Source organism: Temnothorax longispinosus, chromosome 3 (genome assembly GCF_030848805.1).
Source record: "Temnothorax longispinosus isolate EJ_2023e chromosome 3, Tlon_JGU_v1, whole genome shotgun sequence".
Lineage (NCBI taxonomy): Eukaryota > Metazoa > Arthropoda > Insecta > Hymenoptera > Formicidae > Temnothorax > Temnothorax longispinosus.
The window spans coordinates 3331465-3344882 of record NC_092360.1 but is presented as its reverse complement, the minus strand read 5'-3'; the positions used below and the strand labels follow the sequence as shown (position 1 = coordinate 3344882).

General features: G+C 35.4%; 1 protein-coding gene across 1 annotated transcript; it reads right to left on the bottom strand.

The window, feature by feature from the left end:
- Positions 1 to 2257: 2257 nt before the first annotated feature.
- LOC139809847 (probable E3 SUMO-protein ligase RNF212) lies at positions 2258 to 3905 on the bottom strand. Its single transcript, XM_071773081.1, has 3 exons — positions 2845 to 3905; positions 2588 to 2769; positions 2258 to 2466 (listed from the first exon to the last, which is right to left on the bottom strand). The coding sequence occupies exons 1-3, from the start codon at positions 2963 to 2965 to the stop codon at positions 2386 to 2388; spliced, it is 384 nt and encodes a 127-aa protein (XP_071629182.1). The 5' UTR covers positions 2966 to 3905; the 3' UTR covers positions 2258 to 2385.
- Between the last annotated feature and the right edge of the window lie 9513 nt (positions 3906 to 13418).

Below are 13418 nucleotides of genomic sequence, written 5' to 3'. Positions count from 1 at the left end.
GTCTACAATGCGAGTCGTAAAGTCGTGAGTCGTAAGAATTGACCAATCACAGTCGATTATTCTTCTCAAATTCGATTGTGATTGGTCAATTCTTACGACTCACGACTTTACGACTCGCATTGTAGACTTAAGCATAACATATGTATATATATACGCGTTATGTACGCAAAAACAGCGAAAAGATACTTAGAATTAATTTTTTCTTGGGAAATAATAATATAATTTAAATAATATTCAAATGTTAAGTATAAAATAATATTAAACTTAAATAGTAATTTATTTATATAAATGAATTAAGAAACGAGTTGGTTTATATATAAGTTTAATTATATTCTAAATACATTTTATACGTATACCGTGGTTTGAAATATAAATGTTTACTTCTTAAAACAAAAGATTATGTGTTTTTCGTATAATTTAATTAATAGAATTTAGTTTTAAAATTTTTATATTAGAAAATTTTCATGTAGCAGCTAAACAAGAAGAATAATTAATATTATAATTAATATTATAATAGATACTGAAAATTAAAATGCTACTCATGAAGGTCGCAAACTATATGAACGATGCATAAAGGATGCGTTTGAATCGTGTTAGGAACGGTGACAGGAGAGAGCCGATGTATTACATCATGAATTTTATTCGTAAAAATCGCATTACGGTGAAATTTCATGGGCAGTGAAAATAAGTAGCAGCAGATCGTACTGATTGGCTACAAAATAGAGAAGTTCTAGGAACTCGAGAACTTCTCTATTTTATAGCCAATCAGTACAATCTGCTGCTGCTTTTCACTGCCCATGAAATTTCACCTTTACTCAATATAAGTCCGGTAACTATGGACTAATGGCCTAATTTACACCGATCTCTTGATACGATACGCGTATTAAATAGTATATTAGTGATCAGCTAATAATCAAACTAATTTACTAGTTATTTACTATTTAATACGCGTATCAAGTGATCGATGTAATATAGGTCTGTGAGAACCGGGGGATCGATCATGTATCTTTTCCCCTAGGACGGAACGTGAAAAGTGAAAAGTTTATCTCTTTCTATTCAATACCAATAGAAAGAAATAGTTACATGAAATTTTTCACTTTTCACGTTTCCGCTCTAGGGAAAAAGTTACATGATCGCTACCCCGGGCAAGATCGGCGAATGTTTTTATCGCGGAAGAATTGTCGCCTACCTTACCGATCGAATGTCGCTTTAAATTCAAAGTGTGGATTTAAATGCGAATTCGAATCTGCAAGGTATCAAATCTATAATAGACGTATGACGCTAAGTCTGAAGAACGAGTAATAGATTATATAACATGTATATCGAAAAATGACCAATAAATCTTAGAATATATCAATATCTATGTTGTGTTCACGTCAACTACACACGTACTTGATTTGCGAATACGAAACTGATAAGAAAAAAATTCAATGTTTTTGATAAGGAATAATATCTATATTAAACATATATTTCAAATACGTAACTAACATTTCTTCTCCATAAATTTATAATAAAAATAATTCACATTTTCTTTCACATATTTGAGATCGTATTTCTTTAATTTTACAACGAAAGTTCGCATTCTCGCTTGTACGTAAATTAAATAAAATAACACTGCGAACTCGAGATAACATAATGAAACATGATAACATTATGAAAAAGTAATAAACGAAGAAAAAATGTATCTCTTTGTTAGAGAACTACAATTTAAGATTACATATTTTGGGAATCCATAGGTCGCGGAGGTTTACGATTGAAGAACATGCGAAAACCATCAGCAGTTCTGTACGCTTTCCTAATCGATCGTTCCCATGGGCGTTAATATATTCATAACATCGGTCGACTCGAATATAAAAGCACACATTTTATTTGTAGAACCCAACGATTCCATAGAGTACCTGCAAACAGCAATGAAAACGAATATCACGATATCATTTTATTTTCGAATAATTTACAAATATTCGAATTATGCAGGATGACGATACGTAGCAGTAACCATTTGTCGGAACTTATACTATTAAATGGCACAATTTTATGGCTGCAGTCCACTTGATACTACAAAATGCTTTGATGCGTTCTCCTTCTCCTTCTTTCTTCACTGAAAGAAAGAAGAGGAATACATTGCTGCTTCCAAACGTTTGTAGTGTTAAGTAAACCGCAGTTTATAAAAGGAGATCCGTTTTTGTTACTCCGATCTTCAAAGATGCAATACCCATCATATCCTTTTTGTATTGTTTAAAGCTTTTACACTTTACCCTGATTCCGAGGTCGGCACAGAGATACTGGATGGCGTTTCCACCCCGCGGTATGCAGATCGTGGAGTTTCTCTGTGCATCTGATAGAACATTTGTTTCTTCTTGAGCTTATCCTTCTTATCCTTCACGCTCATGTATACTTATCCGTCAATGCCTTAAAATTGCGCTGTGTCAGCCAAAATCGGGTCTTCAGCAACTCGTACTTCTTATCCTCAGAACATATCATCGATACAAAAATTTAAAAGGATATAAAGATATAATAAGAGCGATATAGGTACAAGATTGTAAGAAATTAGGACTACGAGAAACCAAGCAATAAGAATTTTTTGTACGAGTTCAGTGAAGTGGTGCATCAATATTTTCATCTGGTTGCTCCAAAACATGTTCACTTTCGACTGCATTTCCAGAATCTCGCCGAGTGGCTGGAAGTATGGGATCAGCCTCGGCTTCAGCGGCTCCTCCAGGGCTAGCGACATGGTACCACGCTGGCATTGTGGACATTGCGGCTGCTCGACTGTAAGTCGCAAATAGTGAACAGTTGAAATCGGAAAATAAATCGTAACACACGAAAATTTTTCTCAAGGTTTACCTTGCTGTAAACAATTCTGGCAGGAAATATGGCCACACTGGGTAATGACATAGGGACGCTTTCCTCTGTACAACGGGGCGAAGCATTTGTTGCACGTTATCCAGTTCATCTCTGATGCCATTTTGCTGAAAGTTGATCATAATATGTAATTTTTACGAGACTACTGATCTCTCTCCTGATTCAACCCAGGTAGAACAGAAAGTCACAATGAAATCAAAATAACGTTAAAATGATGATAAAGTGACCAAACACCGTCATTTTGACATTATTTTGATTCTATTGTGACTTGCTGTTCTACTTGGAAAGCAGCAAGTCGTAAGCGATCGTAATTTGGACCACGGACTTGCTGATCTTTGATCGAAACGATTTCTTTGTTATGCGTAAGGCGTTAAATGAAGTTTATCTACTAGATATATACGTTATAGAAATCGACACTTACTTCTGTATACGTTCAACTTGATTTTTCAAACGCTATTTCTTCATAGAAAAAGATACGATTTAATGGCGATCAGAAATCAAAGCCGCTCAACGTTCGCGCGTCTCTGCACGATGCAAGTAACATAGGTAGATTGGAGACTCGGATAAACTTATGCGGGGTCTACAATGCGAGTTGCAAGCAGTCGCAAGTCGCGAGTCGCAAGAAATTAACCAATCACAGTTGATTATTCTCCTCAAATTCGAATGTGATTGGTCAATTTCCTACGACCCACGACCCACGACTCGCATTGTAGACCCAGCATTTTAAGGCTCAGACACAATGACAAAAATATGGCACACACTTCTGCACAACGCATAATGCGTAAGCATAAGAAAATCGATTGGTCCATACACATGTGCATAAGGAAATAGACCAATCAATTTTCTTATGCTTACGCATTATGCGTTGTGCAGAAGTGTGTGCTCCCCGCTTAAAGGTCTATCCAGACAAACTTGCATAAGTGCATAACCATATGCATAAAGAAACGGATTGGTCTATTTCCTTATGCACATGCATATGGACCAATCAAATCTCTTATGCTTATGTTTATGCGCTATGCAAGTTTGTCTGGATTGACCTTAAAGGTGGAAGCACATAAAATTGCAGGAGCCATGAGCACGAAAATGCAGAAGTCATATGTGCATGCGCTATGGTGTCTGCATAATGTTTATGACTTCTGAATTTTCAATCTACATAAAAATACATAAGCATAGTGTATGTAGATTGAAAATTCAGAAGCCATAGGCATGTGCAGACACCATAGCGCATGCGCATATGGCTTCTGGGGGTCGATTTTGTATTTTGAGACAAGGTGAAAATTACAAAAGTGAACAAATTTACTAGATTTCGACAAATAAAGTTGTAGATTTTCTAGTGAATTTCCTCACTTTTGTAATTTTCACCTCGTCCCAAGATACAGAATCGACCCCCTGCATTCTGCTCATGGCTCCTGCAATTTTATGTGCTTCCACCTTTAAGGGGATCCTAAAGTGAAGGCTGAACTTCCTCGACGTCGGTAATGTCAACATTTCTAATTCTGTTTTCTTGTCATATATCTATATCTGTCCTTGTCTAACGAGAGGCATCTGTCTTTGTTCGATTACTGCGCCATCTCTTGCCACACGCAATATTGCTTATCCTGTCAACCTGAATGTGCTTTTGCACATATAAAAGTTATATAAAGTAATCTTTTTTTCTAGGTTTTCAATCTTACAAGGGGACCTTCAGGCTAACGGATTTTTGTTTTTTTTTGTACTTACTGTACTTGAGGGTCATCACCCGGACATCAATTTCCCTAAGTATTAAGGCGCGCTTTTCAGAAAAACTCGAGAAAATCGACTTTGAAGAATTCCGAGCGCGTTATATGTACATAGAATTTTAATTTTAATGTAAAATTTATCAAATCATATTTAATCATGGTTTTCAATAAAAAACTTACATCTTCTTATTTTGAATTGCCACTCGCTTGAAACATCGTACTTTATATTCAAGTGTAAGCGCAAAGAAAAATTAACGGAGCTACCGGGACTTGAACTCGGGATCCTTCGCTCACAAGCCTAGCACTTAGGCTGCTACCCCACGACTGCTCCACTACTACGCTAATTTCTCCGATCCCTCATCAATACTGGCCCTACGGCCCCAAATCTCCTACACAAGTGATTTTGAAATCGAATACTTATAATAAATTAAAATTTTGGTACAAAAATGAAAACGTCAGGTAGGAAATAAAATACTTTTATATTTTTGAAAATTACGAGAAAATACAGCGCAAAAATAATATTAATAAAAATATTGTTTAATTTTTAAAAGTGAATTATATGATACGAAATATATAGTATAAAACATATTGTATACAGTCGTTTTACAGTAAAACGACTGTATACAATATATTTTATACTTATGATAAATTAAAATTTTGATACAAAAATGAAAAACGTCAAGTAGGAAATAAAATACTTTTATATTTTTGAAAATTACGAGAAAATACAGCGCAAAAATAATATTAATAAAAATATTGTTTAATAATTAAAAATTAATAATTAATAATTAAAAATTAAACAATATTTTTATTAATATCATTTTTGCGCTGTATTTTCTCGTAATTTTAAAAAATATAAAAGTATTTTATTTCCTACCTGACGTTTTCATTTTTGTACCAAAATTTTAATTTATTATAAGTATTCGATTTCAAAATTACTTGAATATAAAGTACGATGTTTCAAGCGAGTGGCAATTCAAAATAAGAAGATGTAAGTTTTTTATTGAAAACCATGATTAAATATGATTTGATAAATTTTACATTAAAATTAAAATTCTATGTACATATAACGCGCTCGGAATTCTTCAAAGTCGATTTTCTCGAGTTTTTCTGAAAAGCGCGCCTTAATACTTAGGGAAATTGATGTCCGGGTGATGACCCTCAAGTACAGTAAGTACAAAAAAAAACAAAAATCCGTTAGCCTGAAGGTCCCCTTGTTAGATCTAATTGCACGATATTGTTCTTAAATGTTGTCCCTAGGTCATGCCGGTCTAATTTTGTGGATATTTATCGTGGAATTTTTGTACAAAGCAAATATTGTCGTCACGTATACCAAAAATTAACAAAAATATTAATTTTTTTTTTGTTTTCGATATAAATTTGACCACCATGACCTAGATTTTGATGCGTACTTTAATTCTAGACAAGAATTTTGCATTTCTATAAAGTCAATTAAAAGATTAGTGCTAAGAAAAAAAGCCGGTATTACAGACGGCTTTAGGATCCCCTTAAGGGGATGCTGGAGCCATCTGTTTTACCGGCATTTTTTGTCGGCACGTAGCGTCGTATTAATTTGACAGAATTAAAAATCCTTCTCCAGAATTGCAGTACATACATTAATGATTCGGGGGAACTCAGATTTTATATAGAAAACGAGAAAAAATTACGGAAGTACAGATTTCCTTATCCTACTTTTATCCCAATATGGCGTCTCGAGTTGCGGCGAGCTGTCAGCTCGTCACAAGATGTATTTCATATAAGAGATATACCATTGGTACGAACGCGAAAACAAGTTCCCCCGAATTGCACAACAAGAAAAACATCGATAAACCCTCCAAATCAAGATTTGGAAGCGTAATATAAAAGTATAATGTCGATGTGCATCGTGCGTATGTGTGCGTGCAATGTAGCGTGCTATCCTTGTCTATATCTTTGTCTATACAAGGACAGATATAGTCGGTGAACACTTCTTTATCGACGCTGATCGAGTTCGGCTACGGCTCCAGCATCCCCTTAAGGGGATATGATTTACCGACATTATCGTTTTTCGATGGATCTTTTAATTGGCTTTTAGTACAGTCACTTTAGACAAAAATCAAGCGAAACCTCAGAAAAAATGTCAGCAAGGTGAATTTTGGCACAGACCTTTGTTTTTGCATAAGATTGAAGGGGGAAAAAAGTTTACCATTATACAGTGGCCGCTAAGAAAAATAATTAAACAAATAGGGCTCAAATTCCGTTTTCTTACAAATATCTCGTTAAATATCGATTTTACAAAAAAAATACAAGAGTAGAAAATTAAAGAGTGGACAATTTTGCACAAAAAATGTTCTATAAGTTTTTTTTGTACGAGCAATACTTTTCACGTAATAAATTATGCAAGATGTACGCGGCGCGGTGAATGTACGGAGCGCGCCGACAGACGTCAAGTGAATTTAAAGCGTCGCACGCGCGCACAAAAAATATCATAACTTTTGAACGAATCATCGTACAGAAATGAGCAAAGAATCGTTGAAAAGCTGAAACCTTCAGCTTTTTAATGCAATTTGTTTCGTTATTCTACGACAATTTTTGAAAATTCTACGATGGATTAAACAAATTGTTACATGCAGTTTTTGCCTTTTTTTATAAAATCAGTCACAAGTAGGTTCCAAATTGTAAAAAAAAAAAAACGCCTGCAGGATATTACAGTATATACTTCATACTTTGATCCTACCAGAGGAAAAAAATTACAAAAATTTTTTTCTTTAAAATCAAGCTATTGACATTTTCAGTAATCTTTAAATTTCTTTATAAAATGTTAAAATTAAAATAGTCATAACTTTGCGAAAAATTGCGCTAGAAACGTCTTTGAAAAAGCGATTGAAAGCTTGGAATGTCTACTTTTAGGTCTCATATCGCTATATTTCGTCATTTTTCGATTTTTTTATTTATTTACGTAAATGTGTAAATTATCGCGAAAAACCTTGAACTGATTCTGATCATCATTGACATAATGTATCAGAAGTATGAATAAACGAATATATACTTACTTATAGTAGATTTGTGTAAAGATTACAAGTAGAGGGAAGGGGAGAGACCGCTTGGAGCCAATGACAAAGAAGAAATATTTGGGACGGTGGTGGGACCAGCCAGCTTATACCTGAAGGCTGGAGCGTGTGAAAGTTTAGTTCAGTTCAGGCTTTTATATATGTATGTACAGTGAAGACGTGACAATTTTTCATAATGGTATTATGTGTCTCTTATCGATCTATGGTGCTTCAAATAAAGTATCATATGCATCGATGAGTTTCGATACACTTGCTTCACGAGAGCTATTGGTAAAAATAAGGCTGTTAATTTAGCTTGTATGCCACCTACATCAGATGCAGCACGACAGCACTTGTATAGAGTATATTTACAAGTTCAAAAATGGCTTTTTGATATAGATCTTCCAGCTGAAAACTGGGGCTGGAAAATGAAAGAAACGCGCGAGCCGTTAAAAATGCGTAAGCCACCTGCACCGGAAACTTTATTAAATATAATTTTCTGTAATTGCAAAATGGGTTGCGAAAAAGGATGTACTTGCAGAAAATCAGGATTATTCTGCACTTCTGTTTGCGGACATTGCCAAATACAAAATTGTATACAAATATAATGGTTCCAGAGATAGAAGAGCAAGATGAAGAACTGCAAAAACTGGAAGATATATAAATTTATACTTTTAATCAACAATAAAATATAAAACTCAATTAGCTTCAATTTGTATTTTATATTTCAATTTTTTTATCATGTTTTACATATTATATTATATTTTTATTTTACGTTGACAGATAAACTAATTTTACTTATTTATTATATATTATTTTGTGTTTATATTTGACTGTCAATGTAATTTTATAGCCACTTTAATTTTGACTTTTATTTGACTGACAATGTAATTTTGTAACTACTCTAATTTTAATTCTCTTTTGACCTCAGTTTTTCTCCGTCTCCATATTATATTAAAGTATATTATATATAGTACAATTTTTTTTATTATGATTAAATATTACCCTTGGCCCCAAGCGCTCTCTCCCCTTCCCTCTACTTGTAATCTTTACACAAACCTACTATAAGTAAGTATATATTCGTTTATTCATACTTCTGATACATTATGTCAACGATGATCAGAATCAGTTCAAGGTTTTTCGCGATAATTTACACATTTACGTAAATAAATAAAAAAATCGAAAAATGACGAAATATAGCGATATAAGACCTAAAAGTAGACATTCCAAGCTTTCAATCGCTTTTTCAAAGACGTTTCTAGCGCAATTTTTCGCAAAGTTATAACAATTTTAATTTTAACATTTTATAAAGAAATTTGAAGATTACTGAAAATGTCAATAGCTTGATTTTAAAGAAAAAAATTTTTGTAATTTTTTTCCTCTGGTAGGATCAAAGTATGAAGTATATACTGTAATATCCTGCAGGCGTTTTTTTTTTTTACAATTTGGAACCTACTTGTGACTGATTTTATAAAAAAAAGCAAAAACTGCATGTAACAATTTGTTTAATCCATCGTAGAATTTCCAAAAATTGTCGTAGAATAACGAAACAAATTGCATTAAAAAGCTGAAGGTTTCAGCTTTTCAACGATTCTTTGCTCATTTCTGTACGATGATTCGTTCAAAAGTTATGATATTTTTTGTGCGCGCGTGCGACGCTTTAAATTCACTTGACGTCTGTCGGCGCGCTCCGTACATTCACCGCGCCGCGTACATCTTGCATAATTTATTACGTAAAAAGTATTGCTCGTACAAAAAAAACTTATAGAACATTTTTTGTGCAAAATTGTCCACTCTTTAATTTTCTACTCTTGTATTTTCTTTGTAAAATCGATATTTAACGAGATATTTGTAAGAAAACGGAATTTGAGCCCTATTTGTTTAATTATTTTTCTTAGCGGCCACTGTATAATGGTAAACTTTTTTCCCCCTTCAATCTTATGCAAAAACGAAGGTCTGTGCCAAAATTCACCTTGCTGACATTTTTTCCGAGGTCAAATCCTAAAGTGACTGTACTATTACAGAATTGCAAGTTTTTGGTCTAGAATTAAAGTACGCACAAAAATCTAGGGCAGAAAACGCGATTTTATATCAAAAACGCCAAAAAATTAAAAATGTTACTTATTTGGGCACATACGCAGCTGTCACTTGACGACAACATTTGCTTAAAACAAAAATTCTGCAGTTTATACATACATAATTTTTATCATCTGCCCTTGGGAAAACATGTAGGAATAATATCGTGCAAGTAGAAGTAAGATTCAATGCGTACAAAAAAAGATCCATCGAAAAATTATTTTAGTAATGCAAATACGGATGCAAATGACAAGAAGAGCAGCAACAGTAGTTGCCGGATCTTGCGAGAGATGGCGAGCAATCGAAAAAAGGACAGATGTCATTTCGTTAGACAAAGACAGATATAGGGAAAACAAAATTAGAAAGGTTGACATTATCGACATCGAGGAAGTTCGCCAGTCACTGCAGGATCCACCGGAAATAAGTTGGCAATGCAAGTTCATATTTTTTAATTTACTATAGCTCAAACGATTGCTCCCTAATTGCTCCCTCAGAATCGACGATTGCTCCCCTTTTAAGATTATTATTTTTCGAGATATTTAATAAAAACGAAAAATTTTTAATTTTTATTGAAAAACATATTTATAATAACTCTATGCAACTTTATAGGGCATAGAACGATTGCTCCTTCATTGCTCCTTATTGCTCCATCATAATTTTAATGATTTATTGCATTTTTATTGAAAAAATAACAAATTAATCATTTCACAAGGCCGCCTATTGTAACTATGGCTCGGCAGCGCATGCGCATGCTACCATAACTATGCGCATGCGCGATGGTATCTGTTAGAGCTTTTACGGATACCATAGCGCATGCGCGTATGGCTTCTGCTTTCTGCTCATGGCTCCTGCAATTTTATGTGCTTCCATCTTAACTATTTCTCGCTTCGCTCTATTGGGATTTTTAATCGCTCCATTCGTATAATTAATTTTGTATGATATTTTAGCAGAAAACTGTTTATTTTCTTGAAAAATACATTTCTCACAGTCTTCTGCAAGTATATCCAACATAAAACGATTGCTCCTTAATTGCCCACCTGTCAGCATTGTGCATGAGCCCTTATTGACGTTAGGCTTAGTTTCCACGCGTCGCGTCATCTGTCGTTAAAGCCTCTTGCACAATGCCAGGCAACAGGCAATAGGAACAGGGAATAGAAATCAGAAATCATGTATAAATGCAGAATAAACAGTGACACAGGCAATAGACACAGAGTTTCAGTCACGTTGGGAATTCTGTGCCTATTGCCTGTTGCCAACCAATCATAGCATTCGAACTTTTTAGGTTGTAATTAACGATTTTTTTAGTTATTTCCTGTTCCTATTGCCTGTTGTCTGGCATTGTGCAAGGGGCTTAACCAATCTAAACATCCCATTACAAATAATGTAATAAAATAAGATGTTTTGATTGGTCGCGACGGATAACGCGATGCGTGACGCGCTCAGTGAAAACTCGGCCTAAAAGACTGAGTTTCCACTGAGCGCGTCACGCATCGCGTTAAGCCCGGTGTCCACGATGCAAGAACTGTGTCCAAGTTTCGATTTAAAGTCCGGTGTCCACGATGCTAGAACTGTGTCCAAGTTTTGGTTTAAGCCAATCATCTTGCAGCTCTTACAGAAAAGTAGCAGTTTCATTGGCTTAAACCGAAACTTGGACACAGTTCTTGCATCGTGGACACCGGGCTTAAGCCAATCAACTTGCAGCTCTTACAGAAAAGTAGCAGTTTCATTGGCTTAAACCGAAACTTGGACCCAGTTCTTGCATCGTGGACACCGGGCTTTAGGCCCGGTCTACAATGGATGTCGGAAATCGGAGTCGTAAGAAATTGACCAATCACAATCTATTATTCTCCTTGCGGTCGAAAAATAATGAATGGTCAATTGATTGGTCAATTTCTTACGACTCCGACTTCCGACATCCATTATAGACCGGGCCTTATCCGTCGCGACCAATCAAAACATCCCATTTTGATCCCGTCACAAGTAATGTAATAAAATGGGATGTGTTGATTGGTTAACTTGTGATGACGCGACGCGTGACGCGCTCAGTGAAAACTCGGCCTTAGTTGCCCATCTACAATGACTACAATAGGTGTTTTAAGCCCTAAGGGTGCCTCCCCATGCAAGACGGAATCTCGGAATCATTCTGATTGGTTAATCCCATGAGGCTATTGGTTAGCCTCATGAGACTAACCAATCAGAATGATTCCGAGATTCCGTTTTCCGCGATTCCGTCTTGCATGGGGAGGCACCCTAAGCCTTAAGAAATTGTTCAATCACAATTGAATTTGAGGAGAATAAATTGACTGTGATTGGTCAATTTCTTAGGGCTTAGGGCTTAAAACACCTATTGTAGATGGGCACTTAAGCCTTGTGTCCACATTGTTAGAACTGCGTCCGAGTTTTGGTTTAAGCCAATCAACTTGCAGCTCTTACAGTAAAGCAGCAGTTTCATTGGCTTAAACCGAAACCGAACGCAGTTCTAACATCGTGGACCAAGGCTTTAAGCTATATCCACACAAACTTGCAAGAGCCCATAAACATAAGCATAAGAGAATTGATTGGTCCATATGTATGTGCATAATGAAATAGATCAATCAGTTTTCTTATGCTTACGTATTATGCGTTATGCAAAAGTCTGTGTTTCTCGCTTTAAGGCCATTGCACGTAACAAAGTTTTAATTTTAATCGTAAGGCCGTAAGAAAATAAGACAAATCACACTCAATTATTCTTCAAGCGCGAGGAGAATAATCGACTGTGATTGGTCTATTAATTGTTTACAGCCTTACGATTATGACTAAAACTTTGTTACGTGCAAGGGCCTTTAAGAACGTTGCGGACGTTAAGTGAAACGCACTCATAAAAAATTTTGATTGGTTGATACCGTTCAGGCGTAAACATAATGCAAAACACAAAGCAATAAATTTTCAACCTATCGGAAGCCGTGTATCAATGCATTCTGTTCCTATTCCCTATTTCTATTGCTTGTATTGTGTTGCGCCCCTAAAGCCCCTTGCACAATGCCAGACAACAGGCAATAGGAACAGGAAATAACCAAAAAATCGTTAATTACAACCTAAAAAGTTTAAATGCTATGATTGGTTGGCAACAGGCAATAGGCACAAAATTTCCAACGTGACGGAAACTCTGTGTCTAAAGCCTCTTGCACAATGGCCAGGCAACAGGCAATAGGAACAGGGAATAGAAATCAGAAATCATGTATAAATGCAGAATAAACAGTGACACAGGCAATAGACACAGAGTTTCCGTCACGTTGGAAATTCTGTGCCTATTGCCTATTGCCAACCAATCATAGCATTTGAATTTTTTAGGTTGTAATTAACGATTTTTTGGTTATTTCCTGTTCCTATTGCCTGTTGCCTGGCATTGTGCAAGGGGCTTATTGCCTGTGTCACTGTTTATTCTGCATTTATACATGATTTCTGATTTCTATTCCCTGTTCCTATTGCCTGTTGCCTGGCATTGTGCAAGAGGCTTTAACGACAGATGACGCGACGCGTGGAAACTAAGCCTAACGTCAATAAGGGCTCATGCACAATGCTGACAGGTGGGCAATTAAGGAGCAATCGTTTTATATTGGATATACTTGCAGAAGACTGTGAGAAATGTATTTTTCCAAGAAAATAAACAGTTCTCTGCTAAAATATCATACAAAATTAATTATACGAATGGAGCGATTAAAAATCCCAATAGAGCGAAGCGAGAAATAGTTAA